We start from the raw sequence: 16,496 nt of genomic DNA on the forward strand, positions 1-16,496 counted from the left end.
AAATAAAAGGGGGAAAAAAAGGAGATCCTCCAATCCTAGCCATTAGAACCACTTCCAGTTCATACCTTCCTCCAGCTTTTTTAGAACTCCGACGGCATCCACCAGAAGGCGATTGCGTGTGCCGAGCGCCTCGCCCTCAAGACGTCTCCTAACCATGGCCACGACACCAATGATGACACTGCGGCCATGGAGGCTAACGTGTGACACAACGTCCTGAGGGTTTGCCAGGCCGCCGACAAGGTGCAGCCAGCCCAAGGCTTCAATCTCGCCTTCCCGTTCCGTGTAATTAGCATTATCGTTATCGTTATTATTTCCGCCTCCTCGTGAACTCGAGGGCCCAGAAATTGATGTTGTCGTATTGGTACCTCGATGACCTAGTGCCCAACAAATGAGGGCACAGACGTAGATGGCCCAGTAGTCCGAAATATCGGCCATGTTCCACTTTCTCTTTGAGTCTGAAGAGAACATGGTATCATTATCATTAGTAGTTAAAAAAGCGACGAGCGCCTGGGCTGCGAATCTTGTTGCGGTTGCAGCGTGAAGACTGCCGCTCCATTGTTTAAGGGTTTTCTGATGTTGGACAAATGCCTTGCCTTCCAGGACCTTCTGTGAGAAGAGCCAAGAATCACCAGACACTGCGAGAAGATCGTGTAGTGGTGTGAAGTGTAGTGCCGCATAGGTGTACCCTACTCCAGATCCAGGGAAGAGGGTTAGAATCCGGTCCACATGTCTCAAGTCTGGCGACTCTGTAAGATCAGTGAACTCAACAGACCACGTCGGAATTCGAAGGGCTTCAGAAGCAAGAAATACAGCCTGGTCCAGGGCAGGTGATCTGGCGATTCTATCCTGAGAGATGATGTCTTCAGAGAGAACAACAGGTTCCAAAGTAGCTGGCTGCGCACTGATCAGGGTTTCCCACTCCTTCGGTGTTGCGTTCCAGAGGCGTTCGCTGGCGGCGATCAATGGGATTGGCGGGCAAGGTTTGACGAAACGTTGTGATAGGGGTAAATCATAATACACGGATGTGTGAACATCAAGTACGAAGCAAGCAGCCAGAAGGCGGCGGCGAGCCTCTTCCTCTATCCATTGGGCCCATCGTGCCGCAGCGGTTACGGCAGTTGGTCCCCTGGTAGAAGTCGTAGATCCAAAAGAAGTGTCAGGGTCCGGATGAGTGATGGTGTCAACCTGCGAGGGAGACGTTGAGTATGGGTGCCATTGGGAAAACGGAGAAGAAAAAACAAGACTAAAAAGAAAATCCTGAAAAATGATCGTATGTAAAGAAATCAAAAGCGAAGAGATAAGGAGATGAAAGGGAACTCACTCTCGAGTATAGCGACCGGAAGGGCTCCGACGGTTTGATTGCGACCTTTTTTCCTCTAAACCGGGCAAAGATTTCACACAGGAGGATCGTCTGCATGGTGGAAACGTTCCACTGAAGGATCTGGGACTGCTGATTAACATGAGTCTCTACTGAAGAACTGGTCGAGCCAAAAGATAAGCTTACCCGTTTCACTTCTTGCCATGCCCACTCATGCAGTTGGTTGCCTCGAACACGATCCTCCCTACCTTCAAGAAACTGCGAGCCCACGGCAGCCATGGCCGTGCGCAGTAACTCGTCAGGCGCGAGCTCAAATTTCCGGCGGTGAACAAGAGGGAAAAGGTTGTCGAAGCGCTTCCAGTATACTTCGAGAAGATGCGGTATTGCATCACGGGCAGCTTTTGGCAGCGTGACCGCAGTAAGGAAGGCCGCTCCGGAGAAATTCACCATAGGAGCAGCCTGTCCCTTGAAGCGGCCCCCTACCACCTGTGGCGGTGCTGGAGCGATGGTGACTAAAGATTCAGCTGATTGTACGGACGATGAGTTGTTCGGTGGGGTTGGACTACGAACAGAAGGAAAATGGGATTGGGGATGGCTGAAATAGTGATAGTCCTCACTGTAACTAGGCATTGATGGATCCATGATGGAAGTAGAATAGGAAGGGGTGCCCCAAGGGTTGTGGAAGTATGGGGCAGAGGTAGTCATGACATCCATATGAGGACTGTGGATGTCCTGTGACGTTGGCGTGTAAGCTGTGACATAACTGTTGACAGCCCACTCTGCTCCTGATGTAGGTGACGAGTAATCTGGCATGTGAAGCCTTCTACGGCTGTTATCAGATGGCGTTGAGAAGTTGCTTTCGGATGATGCCCATGGAGAATGGTCGGGTGCAAGGAGACCTGGCGCCTCAACCCCAAGCCCTGTGGTGACAATAAGGAGTCCATTGTGAGGCGTTGTCCTAGGAGATTGGAAGTTTGCCAGATGCTCGTAGCTCATCCCTCCAGGAGAGTCCTCCATGTTTGGGGGTTGGTTGATAGCGATTTGAGGAGTGTGAGTGTAGCCACCAGCAGGTCCGCTAGAGTTCGACGTATAACTCTCGCGGCGACCAGGTGGTTGCGGAGGAGACATTGGCGGGCCGCCACCAGTGTTGTACTGGTGATACGGAGTGTTACCGCCGTAGTTCGACCCAGGGTTTGATGTCACATCATGCTGTTGTGACATTGGACCTTGAGATGATGTCCGACCCTGGCCCATATCATAGCTGCCACTTACCGAGGTCGTTGATGTTCGTCGGCTGTTATCGCCTGTGGTGTCTCTTGACGAACCTTCTTGCTCACTATCCTCAGGTTAGTTTACACGGCAGCCGAATGAGCCCAAAGTTGACCTACTGTCGTGTGGCGTGACGAGCAAGCAAGTCTGCTCTGTGAAAAGCCTTATCACAACCAGGATAGTTACAAGGAAACTGAGGTGTTTGGTGACTAAGTTGGTGACGCCTAGTGGAACCTGTTTAGTTCATACCCCCATTAATCGGATTCTCGTCATTTTATACCTGAGATGCTCTGCTCTTGTGAAGGTCTGCAATGGTGTTAGTCTCTTGCTTGCTCAAACACTTCGAACAAACACGAACTTACCTTTGGTGGTCTACAAATTTCGCACGTATGGACCGGCTGTCCCTTCTTAGCCCGGCTCACACGCCCAGTAATCGGCGTCAACTTGATAGGAACCTCCCCCGGCACGTTCCCCATAGGTCGATTGGGCTGCTCTCCTCCTCCAGATCCCGAGCCCGAGGCGTGGCTTCCATAACGGTGCATTTCTTCGTTACTAGTATTGCTAGTTCCACGAGCGGGAACGGGCCGAGCAGTGGAGCTCGACGACGGCACCGTTGTTGATGATCCTGCCGCAACAGTTGTTGATGATTTGCTATTCCGTCCTGGGGCAACACGCCTTTGCTTAGTTGATGTGCTTAGTGTCTCTTGCTGTTCCTCAGGGTTATTATAGTCTGAGGCTGAGAAATCTCGGTTCCGTCTAGTGTTTGGTGTTGAGGAGGGTCCATCTCTTTTATTCGCCTGGGACTCCTCCTTATCAACGTTCATGTCCATGATAAGATGCAGACTAGTCATGGTTACAGCTCAAAATGGAACGGATAGATAGCAGAGACAAAGTTAGTAATCGAGGCTCAGCCCTGCCGCAGAAGTTACCCCCAGAAATAAAGATGGTAACAATGTAAATAATCCAGAGAAGGGTGAGACTGGGGTTACAGGGGCGTGCCTTCGGAAAGAAGGCTACAGGTTGAACCTCAGCCTTCCTAACAAATGGAGAGCAATACCGTTCGGTAATGGTGTTTGGTGGATAGTGCCCGTAGTCCTAGATGCAGGAGGGGGAGGTACCAGGCGGTTAGACTGGGTGGGCGGAGCAACAACTATTGCTATATTCAGACGATTTAGGGTTCCAAGGGCGTGGGTAACTGGATGCAGAGTATGATCGAGATACAGAAAAGTAAAGACAGGAAAATTGCCAACCGTACCTACCTTAGGTAGAGAGGAAACTTCGTCAACGGCCATGTGCAACGTCAATATCACCCCTGTCAGCTGGATACATGGGTCTGACTGCAGGTACTTCCTTCGAAAAAGGTGGCTCATCTCACAGGTTGCTATTTACGGGGTAAGGAGCACAAGACGGCCTCATGTGCTCTTGATTAGGAAAGCTGTATCGTCCGATTTGAATTGAACGCGGTTACTGCAGTGGTGCAATGGAGGCACTCGGAAATATTGTAGATGGTGAGCCTTGAAGTGAGACTCACTGTGGACAGATAGACATATCGAAGTCCGTGGATCTAGCAGCGATTGTGCCGAATGAAAAACAACTTTGTACATACCCTATTGCAAAACCAGTGGGACGGGTTGAGAGCCAGGGTACTACCATACGTAAATTAGACGCTTCAAAAGGCCAGGGAGCGGCTTCGTTCTCTTTTGCGGGAATGGAAATCATCTATCACGACAACTTTGTCATGGAACGAGTGACCTGACTGGCACTCGTGACATACAGCTGCTGGATTTGCCAAACAGTGCTCGAATTCTGGCGCTGACTTGCGACAGGACTTGACCGGCCATTTCGCGACCGCGACAAGCGACCGAGTGCCAGATGAACAACAAATCGTGAGTTGAGGGAATGGAGAATCATGATCTGACAGGTCAGGGAGAGGCGCAGCCTATTCAAAGCCCCTGGCTCCAGGGTTACAGACGGCTGCTTATTGTCGCGGCCTGCACTGCCAGCTAGTGCGCGAGCTGCAGGGTAACACAAATTGACAGGCTGACGCTGTTTCGCTTTCCCTTTCTCCAGCAGCCCAAATGGTGAAAGATCTTCTGTCGCGGAAACTGTCAACATTCTCTCTGGCCTTTCGGAGCCGAATATCTGCTCGTCATACAGCGTATGCAACATCATTGCGTGCATGAGAAATGCACGGAACGTTCTGAACATAGAAGCAAAAAATAATAATTCTGTGATTGCACTGTGATGCACAATTCGCTCGATGCATCGATTGAAGAGACAAAGAGGAAATAGAACTGCCAAGACGAAACTCGCAAGCCGCATCCACTTGTTAACTAGTCTACTTGTATGGAGCGGTTAGCAGCCACACGACTCATCAACTATAGCTCAACAAGTACAACTGTATCCTAAACGAATATACACAGCCAAACATGTGCAAATATACACTTTTCAAGTAGCACAGTGTTTGATAACCGAATCAACTGATATCAGGCGAAACATAACATCTCTAGGACATTTATTGCTACGTGATAAGCTCCGTTAGAGTAGCGATGATAGTGTGCGAGACTAGCAATCGAAGGATCACTATTCCCCATAGCCATTGTCATAAACGGGTATAGTTCTGATATTCCTTCGGTCCCTCTTGCCGGCAACGTAGGGCTGGACAAGGGTCTTGTAGAGGGGTGAAGGAATTGCAGGAGTCGGTAAGGTAATCTAAGTGTTACCTCCTCCTACTTACTCCAGCAAAGTTCAGCAAGTGCCGAGTGAAATATACAGATGTTCCCGGCGATCGATGATTTCTCGCAGAAACTCGTCGGAAACAGATGAACAGCAAATACCACGCAGCGCATCCTGTCCGCTGACACGCAGAAGCACGGCCCGTAATGACTGGTCAGGGCACCCATGCTGGCGCGAATCCTTCATGTTCGGTAAGGTGGGTCTCACATCCAACCGTTGAAGCGGAAACAGCTCGTGCTGGGGTTGCATTGACAAGCGATGGTCGACAGGCCAGGTTGGTCAGTGATGCCTGGTCCTTTCGCTTCTTCGCTACAACATGCAGCCCAGTAGCATAGAGCGGGGAGGGGGCCTAGCAATACATAGTCGCACAGGGAGGCTTAGCCAGCTCATAGGGTCTCGTGCCCAATGGCAGTCCAAGGAAGCGCGTCTAAGGCCGATCCTATTTATAAAACTACGCAGACGTGTCGGCATGCATCTGTGGTATGCAGGAAGTGAGCGTCCGGCTGCATATCGATTGTGACTGAGACATGACAAAGTTGATGCCAACGCTTTCAAGGACCCGATGGCTACGTAGATCTGGCTGTTCGCTTTTGTCGCGCTTCCAGCAATCAGTCACTGCCATTAGGCGCGACTCCGGGGAAGATTCACTTGGGGTCCAAACCGACGGGATGGGTAGGCTTTCTCTTGAAGATGTGGATGTTCCCGCGACCCGTTATGAAAGGTCGGATTGGGGGCTTTGGGGGCTAGAAAATGGTACACTGTTCGTTGAAACATTAGAAAACAGCTTACCTTTCTTGGAAATCATGGTTACACAAAAGATACCGCACACTTCGAACCCTCCAAGATAGCCTTGTGCTGCACGACATCCCAGAATAATCATCATATGCAGGTAGGTACTTTAGACGTCTTTGCAAGTATAGCGCAGTTTTATACAACTCGAACGTCTTTTGCAATCAACTGAAACCCCCAAGCAGGATGATGGCCTTGACGTTTATCGCCCCCTTCCCGTCCGGAACGGCTCTATCCAGCGGCGCAAATGATAGTGGCCGGGACCCGCGCAACTAAGCTCCGCGGCCAATTTTTGCAACTTTTCGAGTTCTAATAAGCTTCCACAGGTTAGGCATTCTCTCAAAATGGAAGTCTGCAAGAACTCCCGGTCGAGTTTGGGAGAAATCTCGCACAGTAGTACCATTTTCGCAAGGGCAATGTCGAAAGTGTGGTCAGCGCTTAACTTCCAATTATAGGCTGGTTGGCTCCCATTTCGGATAGCGTGTACCGGCCAGCTGGTCCCCGTCAAGGATGATAAGCAGTTCAATCTATTATCCAACGCACTCTGTTTTCTCTACGCACGGCAACCAAAGTGTTCACATACCTGCAGTCAAGAACGTGGCTTATACCGTCTCTGAATAGACGTCAACCTATAGGTGGAAGAAATGTTGTGAGTAACACCACCTAGACTTGGTGAGCATCGCCATACACGTGCATTCCTCGTATCTTGCGTACTGCAGTTTCTTCAAGCGCGAACCCATCCTAAGCGAAAGACAAACAACCCTGGCCGCCGTGTGGCTTTCCCGCGGCTCTTACTACAACCACCACAACCGTGGTGTGTATCTACGATTGATACCAATAATTTAAGCCTCAGCCTCTTTTGCGCCAACCAAGAGTAATCCTGAACTGTGACCGCCCCCAACTGACTGCCAAAAGAACACTGCAGGCGTTCAGGCATTGTGAAACCCCAGAAACGTGCTGGAGTGGCATCTTTGACGGCACGGAAGGCCTGCCGGGCTGTGTGGGGGAGTGGTTCATACGCCGTTGATTGGGGTCTCGTCCATTTGCCATAGTTCCTCGTATTACCCCGTGCCTTGCGCCGTACCTTTGCTACTAGTAAGGATATCTGCCGGTGGAATTGTCCAAAGAAGTGTATGCCTCAGCCCCTTCGTGCACCTGCATTTGCAACGAAGGAACTGTTCTGCGCCTATTCTACTTCTAGCAGATTGCATTTAGAAGTCGGTCCGACCCAGATGCAATGCTGAGTGAACTTACTGTTCTCCTTATTTGTTCGCCTATAACTAAACTGCCGGTGGTGGAGTTGACTACGTTCGGTGAGGAAGATCTATTTGTATAGAGCCCGGCATTTGATACATTTTTTCCAATGTCTCTTAGTCAGATAAGAGATGTGCAGCAACACATACGGACAGGTGTGCAAATACACCAGCGTTGAAGTGTTATGGAAGGGTGGTGTGGGCATACCTAAGGCAGAATTTCTTACCTTGGTGTTATCGTCGATCATGGTGATTCGCATTCGAAGTATCGTACTAAACTGCCGTGCCCGCAGGTATCTAAGACCTGCGCCGCCCCTCGCCTCATCCATCCCGACTCCTTCGAATGATCACCGGCACCAACCGAATGACATGAAACCACACCCTTTCACACTCCGCGATATGGTCGCACACTTTCTGTTGTATCGTTCCCGAAACCGATAGTTCTCGGCAGAGCAGGTGGACGGTCACACTGCTCAACCCACGTTGCTGCTAATTTCTGGTGCTTTGGGGTCAGACTCTGCTGCATAAATGCAACCCAGGCATGACGACATTGGCGATCACATCCCAGTCGAAAACGTGTTGTAGGATTATTACGTTACACGGCATCGTCAGCCGTACGGAAAGCCACCATCCGCCCAAAAGCACAAGGGAGCCATTTCAGGAACAACTCGAGAACCTGGACGTGTGAGATATCCGGTGTTCCTGATCCGTGAGTCAGCTATGAACACTTTCATATGGCCACATGGCAGTTTAGAAAATGTCCTACTTTTTTCGTCCGTCGGGAATTAACAGCAGACCTCTCTTGGGTCCCCGAAGGTTCCGTCCCTTGTCTGTGCCTGTTACACAGAACAAGCATACAGAGGGACTTGACCACTGCTGAACAGGATCAGAAATTACACCTTTTGACTGACACTCGAACGCTTTGATATGGGGACTAAACTTTGAAAAGATTAACAGCACAAAATTGATTCATGTAAAATATTTGAGCGAAATTGTATGGTTATCGCAATGGTAAAGTTTTATCCACTTCACAAGATTTGTTACGCCTTTATATAATTGATAGATTTTGGTGGGGAGAGTGTGTACGTATAGCGGCTTTTGCTTGGTCATCTATATTCATTAATACATGGGGCTCTTTTATCGGGATCATTACTTCATTGAGCGCGTCTTCGGTAAGGTACTACATTACTCAAAACTTGTGGGCTTGACATTGAACATGAAATCCACCGGGGCTCAAATTGCATCTATCCAGACATTGATCGGGCATCGCGGTCAATCCATGTTCACGGCACCAGTCGTGGTGGCAAATGGGAAGTTGTTGTGCTAACAACCCATACACCCCTTTTCATACATTGGTATCAAGCTATGTGTTTCAGAACTGCCTTGGTGAGCTTGCGAACTATACATCATATGACAGCGAGACAACGGTCATCTATTAGTCTTCCATACAATCTCATCCTATAATGGCAAGCTTATATGATAGATGCACTATAGTAAAGCCTGTATAATAGGAGCCAAAGGATTACATTTTCAGCATGATGGAATAATTCCAACTGACGTTAGGACAGTAGGTATGTTACGCAAAGTTGCCATATCAGGTAAAGTGGCCATCCCTCTGCGGCCGCCTCCTCACATGAAAAGCTGGGGCAAGTGTTTTGTGATCACCGCTCTTGTTTCATCGGCCCCGGAATGCAACGCGACCAAGATCCCCCAAGAAATCCGCAGATCCCTTTCGGCTAGTCTATGCCTCCAGGTAGCAGAGTCCTTGCCACGAGTCCTCGGACACTCTCAACCGCGAGTTAGTGCAGTTTTCGCCGGGCTTGATATAGCATGTGTCTGAGCTCGAATAAGTCACCGAGAAATAGGTATAAAGAATCACAACCTATTTCAATATTATTTGAGCTGAAGAGACATTGTGATGTGAGTTTGAGTTATGTTAGAGTCCTACGTTGTGGTCAGATTCATAAGTAAAGATGGCGTGATCTAGTAGAGTTCGGTGTAATGGGCTGTAAGTGTCCGAGGACTTGTGGTAAGGACTCTGGGCAGTAGACCTCCTTGTAAGGGTTAGAATATCATGAGGACGGTAGTACTCGAAAGACGTCCTATTGAAGTAGTCTAAGAAATTTTATATTGATGATGACATGATTGATCCGGAGTTGACGTCTCATCTCGTATTCCCTGAGCATGTTGGAGCCACGATTGCCTACCACTGAGTGTATGCGACGTGAAGCAGCTTATGTAGAAAGGTAGCAATAAGCAAGTGTTATTGTTTGCTTGAGACGCTGTCTGCAAATCAATCCTTTTGCATGGTCTCAAACTCTTCCTCAGTGGTAAACTGGATTGGCATGCCTAGCTTCTCCAGGGATTTGAGAATATTCCTTCCGGAGCGCTGGTAGAATCCTCGAGCTGCATCAGCTGCTAGAAGCATCAGTTGGGCGTCCCGATGGTCTAGCGCACTAAAGATCCAGGCAACCAAGAACGGCAACTGCGACTCCTTTTCGACATAAGCAGGACCCACAGTCTGTCGCAGGTACGAATCACAGCTTGTCTTTACAGCTCGAAGGAATCTCCAGCAAGAACGGTGCATGCTCAACCAGGGGAAGGAGAGCTCGAACTTTTCGTTGTTGAGGGCAAATGTCAACAGCCGGATTAGCTGCTCAGGTTGAAGAAGCGCGCCTTCGGTAGCTTTTTTGCGATTTTTCCCGCTCCTGTCGCCAGTTTTCTTTTTATCGTTCAGCTTGTCAGGATCCTCGATCTGACCGAACATCAGAGTGCCCTCTTCTTCGCTTCCCATGGCCTCGTATCTGCTCAGATCGATGATCTGATCGATGTGCTCGGCGGTCCAGTCTACCCGACCAGTCTCCGTCACGTAGCGCTCGTGAAACATCGACGATACGGGTGCCAGATCGTCATACTTGATTCCTGGGACTCGTCAGTACCAAGTCCGAGATGATTGCCCGAACTATTTGCCAAGTGGCATGAACTATGAAACGCGACTATAAAATATATAAAAAGAAAAGAAAAATTGCATAGCCAAGAGAACTCCCGACAGTGTCAGATGAAATTCCATAGACGATAGAAGCTCGAAAAGGCAGAGATCCTTCCCAAGACCGAGTTGAATTGCTTACCTCGAGGACCGGTCTTGGATTCCAGGTTCGTGTTTTTGCGACGCGTGCCAGTCATGGCAGCAACCGAAACGCCGGTCTGAAGGTTGAATCTCTTCATGTAGTCTGGTGGGTTGGTCGGGGCATCTCCAACGAAGAAATTCGAGTCTCCCAACAGAACTCGAACCATCATCATGTCATCCCACTGTTCCGACAACAGCTTTTCCTGCTGGAGAGCATTCTGAAGGTGCGCCGTGTATGTCACCGAACCCCAAGCATTGGCAACAGTCAGGCCAAGGTCCCTTTGCTCCGATCTGAAGCGGTAGAGTATCAAGCCGCTAAGTAGTGGCGACATTTTGAGAATGCGATTGCGCTCAATTGTGGTGGGCATCGTCATCCCCATTTTCCGATAGGTCTTGTCTTTTGCTTTGTACACAGGATCTGCGAGTATGTAGTTAATCCTGGTTTGGGCTAGTATCATAAATCTGTCGTTCTCCTTTGGCCAGTTGCTTATCTTCAGATCTTTGTGAAACTCGAGGTGCTCTTTGATATCATTAGCCATGAAAGTGGCGTGGGACTCGAGCGTCTTGAATGCGTCTATGGCCTGTCCTCGTAACACATAGTGAATATCAACGAAGACTTGAGCAGCAAATACAAGATAGAATGGAACCTTATCCGTTCTGTCCAATTCCTCCATCCCACGAATGAACTCATCCTTGATGGGATAGTCGCCCACTCCGCGTACCACAGTCATCAACTCTGTGAAGAAGGGCATCATGAGAGCTCGGTCTTCCTCAAGTTTTTGGTAGCCTGACTTTGCTTCTCTGTCGCTGTTGGGGTCGTACCATCCAAACATCCCGTCTTTGTACAATGGAAGCTGACCCGGCTGCAAGACCTTTGCAAAAGCGTCTACGAGACGGTAGGCAAGCATGAAAGTATCGACGCCGATTTGATAGGAGTCGTAGTTGAAATTATCACCAGGTATGTTTGAGGTAAAAAGATCCTCAAATTTCCAGCCTTTCAACATGGCTTGAACCTGGTAAAACCTGTTGAGAATCTTCCAAGCACCGCCATGCGCCTCAGTTAAAGGCATGACATCCTCTATGATCTTGCGAGCAAGATCAATCGCTGTATTCGTCGCTACAGCGGCTGCCGCAAGGTCAAATATACCCGTCTTGTAGTTTGACCAGATCCAATCAATACGCGATCGAATCTTGTTGAGATCGTTGACCATGAAACCGACGGCATACATCACGTCCTCATACGAGGTCATTGGCTCAGCTTCGTAAACCGTACTATCATTCGATGGCTGTTTTGGACGTTCCAGCTCGGGAGCGTTCAAGAACTCCTCGGAGGGTTCATAAACAGATAGTCCCGCGAAGCGGTTAGAGACTTCCTCGGTCGAAGCACTCGCTTTGTCGCCCTTCGGACTACCTTGCACTCGAGGTTTGAGAACTTCTTTGACCTTTTCCAAGACACCGACGAAGAAGGAATGCCTCGCTTGGGCAGCTGTATTCGGAGCATCGCCGTGCTCTGCAAGCTGATCTCCAAAAGTTCCGCGAACCTTGATCAATCGGTCAAGTGTCGAAGCAAACGAAGACGGAACAGAAACGTTCTTGCTAGCCACATACTCGGACAGGGCCGTGAATTCTTTGATTGCAATACGATCTTATGTCGAGCAGATCAGCTTCCCGTGTCATGCTTTGATGTCATTCCAATATCTTATCGTTCTTGCACCCCAACGCGAAAGTCCATGAGGAACTTCCCTAAGGAATTTGCCAGAGGATTTTTGGAATACTAGCAGGGAAAAGAGAACAGCGAAATGAATAAAAATGTCTTTACACTTACAGGTGGAATGGTTGTTCCCCTGGGGCTTCGTGGCAGTCGCTCCAGCTTTCTTCGCATTCTTGCGGGCTTTACCCTTGGGACGCCCAGACGCAAAATGCTGCCTCCCCCCGCTTGCTAGAAACAGATCACGCGAATAACCTAATCAAGGTCAGCCCGATGAGAAGAGATCCAACCTACCACGTGCTGCTCTATGGCTGATTAAGTCTGAGCTGGAAGTGACTTCTGCTCCACTCAAACCCTTAGGAATTGTGTCTTGGTATGGTGTAGCTCGACAGAGCTAAGGTTGTCGCTCAGCTATACGTACCATTAGCAGCGGCAGTGGAAGCAAGCCATGCGGCGATGGAGTCCGTGTCCTGCTTATATTGCTGGTACACCCCGACCAGCGGATCGGGCAACATCTTGTTATACAACAACGGAGATCGCCTTGAGATAGTCTGTCCCACAGCTTCTTAAGGTATGCAAAGTGAGTAAGAGTAGAATACGGATAGGCACAAGCCGCGGCTGCGGTCCAGATTTTGATCACCGTCGGGTGTTTGTCAATTGGACAGTTTGGAAGTTGAGCAGACGGTGTGTCCCAACGATTTCCAGCAGCTGCCCGCTACCCAATCCTCGGGAGACTTTCGAGTGGAACAAGGCAGGTCAAAGCTCACTATCTTCGAAGATTCCCAATATAGCGGTGCAATAAAGACTAAGATGCATTACTAAGTTCCCGACACAACCCCCCCCCCCCCCCCCTTCCGGCCCCCACCCCAAGACTGCGCGATTGGACTCATGTATGTTGTCTTCACGCATCCTTCAAGCATCAACATCTACCAAACCATGTGTGACAGTGGCCTAAGTGAACAGGCATAGCTCTCATTTGTACCGTTGTCAACGCTAGTATTAGTATAATACAAGTAAAACGTGGAACAAAGTGTAATGTATGGAGCAGCTGAACGTTTCAATCAAAACTCTGCCATAAAAGGCCATTCATTGCTTGTCTCTCATCAAGTCGCCCAGGCCTTTAAAGGCGTGTGATGTGTATCAATTTCTAGCTTCCATGACTTCCATGATGACCCCGAGACCAAACTCAGTCCGCTGCACCATACGCCGGCCAGCTCTTGGCACCAAGCTCACGTTCTTTGAAAATCTTGTGTATTCCGTGCTTTTATCTTATCCGGCAGCGTCATTACCACATTGCCATACTGTTACTACCTTAGTACTCTCCTCCACCTGATCTGGTCACTAGTTCTAAGCCGCGCTTGTACTTGCACCTGCCGCAGCTGGCTTTCTGCCACGCTGCTGTCCGACCTCATCGCTCCCTTCCGACTCGTCGTCACTGGGAGGACGGCTCGTGTCTTGCACCGTCCTGCGGTTCTTGGTCATCTAAAGGGCAACAGGTCAGAACACATGTAATACTAGACATCAGCCAGACATAGAACTTACCCAAGATCTAACACCTCCAATCAGTCCCAAGGTGTAACCGCTGATGAACTCATTTGGACCCTGGCCAGGGGTTGTGGGCGACTTGGCACCGGCGTTGGCGATGGCAACTGCCTCACGCATGGACACTTCGCTGTTCTGAGACTGGCCAGGTGTGGCAGGTACAGGAAAACGAAGACTTGGGGCAGGGCTCTGAGGTCTGCTGGCTGGCCAGTACTGACGCAGCTCCTTGCTGAGTTCTTGGCCGGTGCTGGTCCAGTTGGTCCGAATATTCTCACGCAGGTCTTGAACATGTCTCTTGAGGTCCAACTCATTCTTTTTGAGCCAACTGACGTTGAGCTCTTGGCGAGAGGTACCACGCTTGAACTGGCGAGCAATGTATTGCTCATAATCACGTACAATCCTGTAAGAGGGTCCAATCAGCATGTGAGGTACAAAATATAGTTATCTCGTCCATGACGTGTTCGCTTACTTTGTGATGATACCTGTCGTGCTGACACCCTCGGTTCGCTGGGTGACCAAGAACTTGCCAGCCTCCTTGATGGGCTTGTAGATATCGTCACCTTCGTCAGCACCGTATGGGAGATCGTCGTGCGCAACGTAGTCGATTTTGTGCTCCTCGAGAAATTCCGGGGTCACGATCCAAGGGCAGCTCTCAACGACTTCGTCAACCCATTTACAATGCCTGACGGTCTCAGCACGCTCCTTGCCGGACAGCACTGTGAGACCCTTGCGTCGATGTGTTTCCTCGTCGCCAGTGACACCGACCAACAGATAGACATCTGGGAAGGCCTTCTTGGCCTGTTCCAATTGACGCATATGTCCCAAGTGGAACAGATCGAAGACACCATCTGCGTATACTCTGATCGGCCGCCCAGTGGGCGGGTCGTTGGTCCTGTAGCCCACAGGGTGTGTCAACTTGCCAATCGGCGGCGGTGCCATAGACTCGTCCTGCTTTCCATCGCCCAGGTCGTCCTTGAAGGCAGCGTGCTTCTTGCTGCTCTTCCTGGTGACGCGGTCAGCGATATCGATACTGGCCTCTGTGGTGTCGCTCGGTTCGCCTGGGTCCACGGTCTGATCCGCCGACTCGGGATTGGCGTTCGACCTCAATCTCTTGGAAGGGTTCGAGGAGATGTTGCTGGTGGGGTCGGCAGGCTGCTTGCGGTGGGCCAACCGCCCGGACTCCGGGGCAGTGGTGTCGCCTTCCTCGCCGGAGGCGTCCCGTGAGGAGGGCTGGAGCAGCTGGTTCTCATCCATCTGAGTCGTGGTCGCGGTCGTGGAGCTGGCGGTAGTCGGACGTTTGCGCTTCCCGGCAGCTGAGGAGCTTGCTGAGGGTGAAGACATGGTTCAGGACTACTATGATGTATGTCCACTAAAAAGGACCTCGCAGCGAACAGGCGATAAGGTGGTGACCCAATGTCGTAATTCGCGCGTGCGTGGGTTTTCGTTCCCTTGCAGTTGCAGTGGCAGTTTCCAAGTTGCTGGAAGCGAGGGACAGCTGTGCAGGGACAACTGGCACTTAGCTAAGGATCTATTGGTCCTTGCGGCGCCTGCAGTTCCTCAGAGGAGAGAACAAAAACAGGGATCTATGTCCCAGGGTGGTGTGCAAGTGGGAAGCTTGAACGCGACTTGACAGGCGGTGGGAGAAGCAGTAACAATGACGATTCGGGGAAACGTATCAAGATTGTGATTGCGTGCAACTGAGTTGGGTGCCCGTTCCCTTGGTCCACACGACAAAGTCAATAAGTGGTCAAAGGACAGTATGTGTGTGCTTTTAGTTGCTTGGTTGCATTCGCTCGTCTAACGGCCAGACAGAAAGGACTTAAAGATCGTGATTATGGGGTCAATTGCTTCTTACAGCCGGAACACGAACAGGCAAGTTCGCTGTCCTTCGACGCGGGTGGAACTGGGATTTGGAACACAGCTTTTAGCTACGTAAGGCGAATTGTTGGGGGGGTTGTTTATGAACCGCGCTAATGAATGACGTCCTTCTTCTTTGCGTTCAGGAGGGAGTCTATTCGCGGTATTGGACCAATCGTGGTTCCTAACTGCGGATGGTGCCGAGGAAATAAAAAGTGCAAGTGGTCGCGCGACAGCAAAGATGTGTGGATGCGACAACGCCTCGAATCTTGGATGAGTGACAATATACTGCCCAGCCTGCATAAATGCCCTGCAAAACCCAACACAAAGTGCAGCGTTATAGTTGCCTGATAAGGAAGAGTGATACGTGTTATGTATTTCCAAGAGTCGACCGATGACCGATGACCGATAGCACATAGCTTACTTCTTATCGAGAGCAAAAGTTTAAGGGGCTATAGTACGGCGACATGCATTTCTCCTGAAATTGCATTATCAAGAGACCAGCATCCCGCCAAGAGTTCGTCTAATGTCAAAATTTGTGATACCCCAGATTGCCAAATCTCTTTTTCCCGTATCCCCTGTCGAAGTGGAAGGTCCGTGTTTTCTAGAATACGAGCCAAAAAGGAGATGGCGCCAATCACGTCAACTCGGGTTTGAATGATTTTGTGACGGCTAAACTGTATTGCTATGGAGGACAGAAGACGACTCCAGACGCAGCCATAGTTCGCTGGGTTGGCATGATTTTGTCAGTACTCGAGCTGGCTCGCCATAACACCGTGGGGGCACTAGTACACCTCAGTGGATGCTCAGCGTGTGCGAGTTCAGATCGCAATGAAAACAGAGCAAGAAGTTGCCGTCCTACAAATCAGGGGTCAAAATGCCGACAAGCTTTCCCTT

At 50.0% G+C, this 16,496-nt stretch overlaps 3 protein-coding genes across 3 annotated transcripts; all 3 read right to left on the reverse strand.

The window, feature by feature from the left end:
- Positions 1 to 42: 42 nt before the first annotated feature.
- Positions 43 to 3,438, reverse strand: BKA67DRAFT_659340 (uncharacterized protein; the record flags this gene model as incomplete). The annotated part of the gene is made up of 6 exons (XM_046107424.1): positions 43 to 1,185; positions 1,322 to 1,447; positions 1,505 to 2,654; positions 2,707 to 2,811; positions 2,868 to 2,893; positions 2,950 to 3,438. The coding sequence occupies 6 exons, from the start codon at positions 3,436 to 3,438 to the stop codon at positions 43 to 45; spliced, it is 3,039 nt and encodes a 1,012-aa protein (XP_045956926.1).
- A 6,220-nt stretch (positions 3,439 to 9,658) lies between these two features.
- BKA67DRAFT_518867 (uncharacterized protein) lies at positions 9,659 to 12,715 on the reverse strand (the record flags this gene model as incomplete). The annotated part of the gene is made up of 4 exons (XM_046098046.1): positions 9,659 to 10,293; positions 10,536 to 12,137; positions 12,312 to 12,455; positions 12,622 to 12,715. 4 exons carry the CDS (start codon positions 12,713 to 12,715, stop codon positions 9,659 to 9,661), a joined length of 2,475 nt encoding a protein of 824 aa, XP_045956927.1.
- An 832-nt stretch (positions 12,716 to 13,547) lies between these two features.
- Positions 13,548 to 15,083, reverse strand: BKA67DRAFT_519145 (uncharacterized protein; the record flags this gene model as incomplete). Its single annotated transcript, XM_046098072.1, has 4 exons — positions 13,548 to 13,682; positions 13,743 to 13,849; positions 13,913 to 14,142; positions 14,212 to 15,083. The coding sequence occupies 4 exons, from the start codon at positions 15,081 to 15,083 to the stop codon at positions 13,548 to 13,550; spliced, it is 1,344 nt and encodes a 447-aa protein (XP_045956928.1).
- Positions 15,084 to 16,496: the final 1,413 nt, after the last annotated feature.

Source organism: Truncatella angustata, assembly GCF_020726525.1.
Source record: "Truncatella angustata strain MPI-SDFR-AT-0073 chromosome Unknown BKA67scaffold_5, whole genome shotgun sequence".
NCBI classification, from domain to species: domain Eukaryota; kingdom Fungi; phylum Ascomycota; class Sordariomycetes; order Amphisphaeriales; family Sporocadaceae; genus Truncatella; species Truncatella angustata.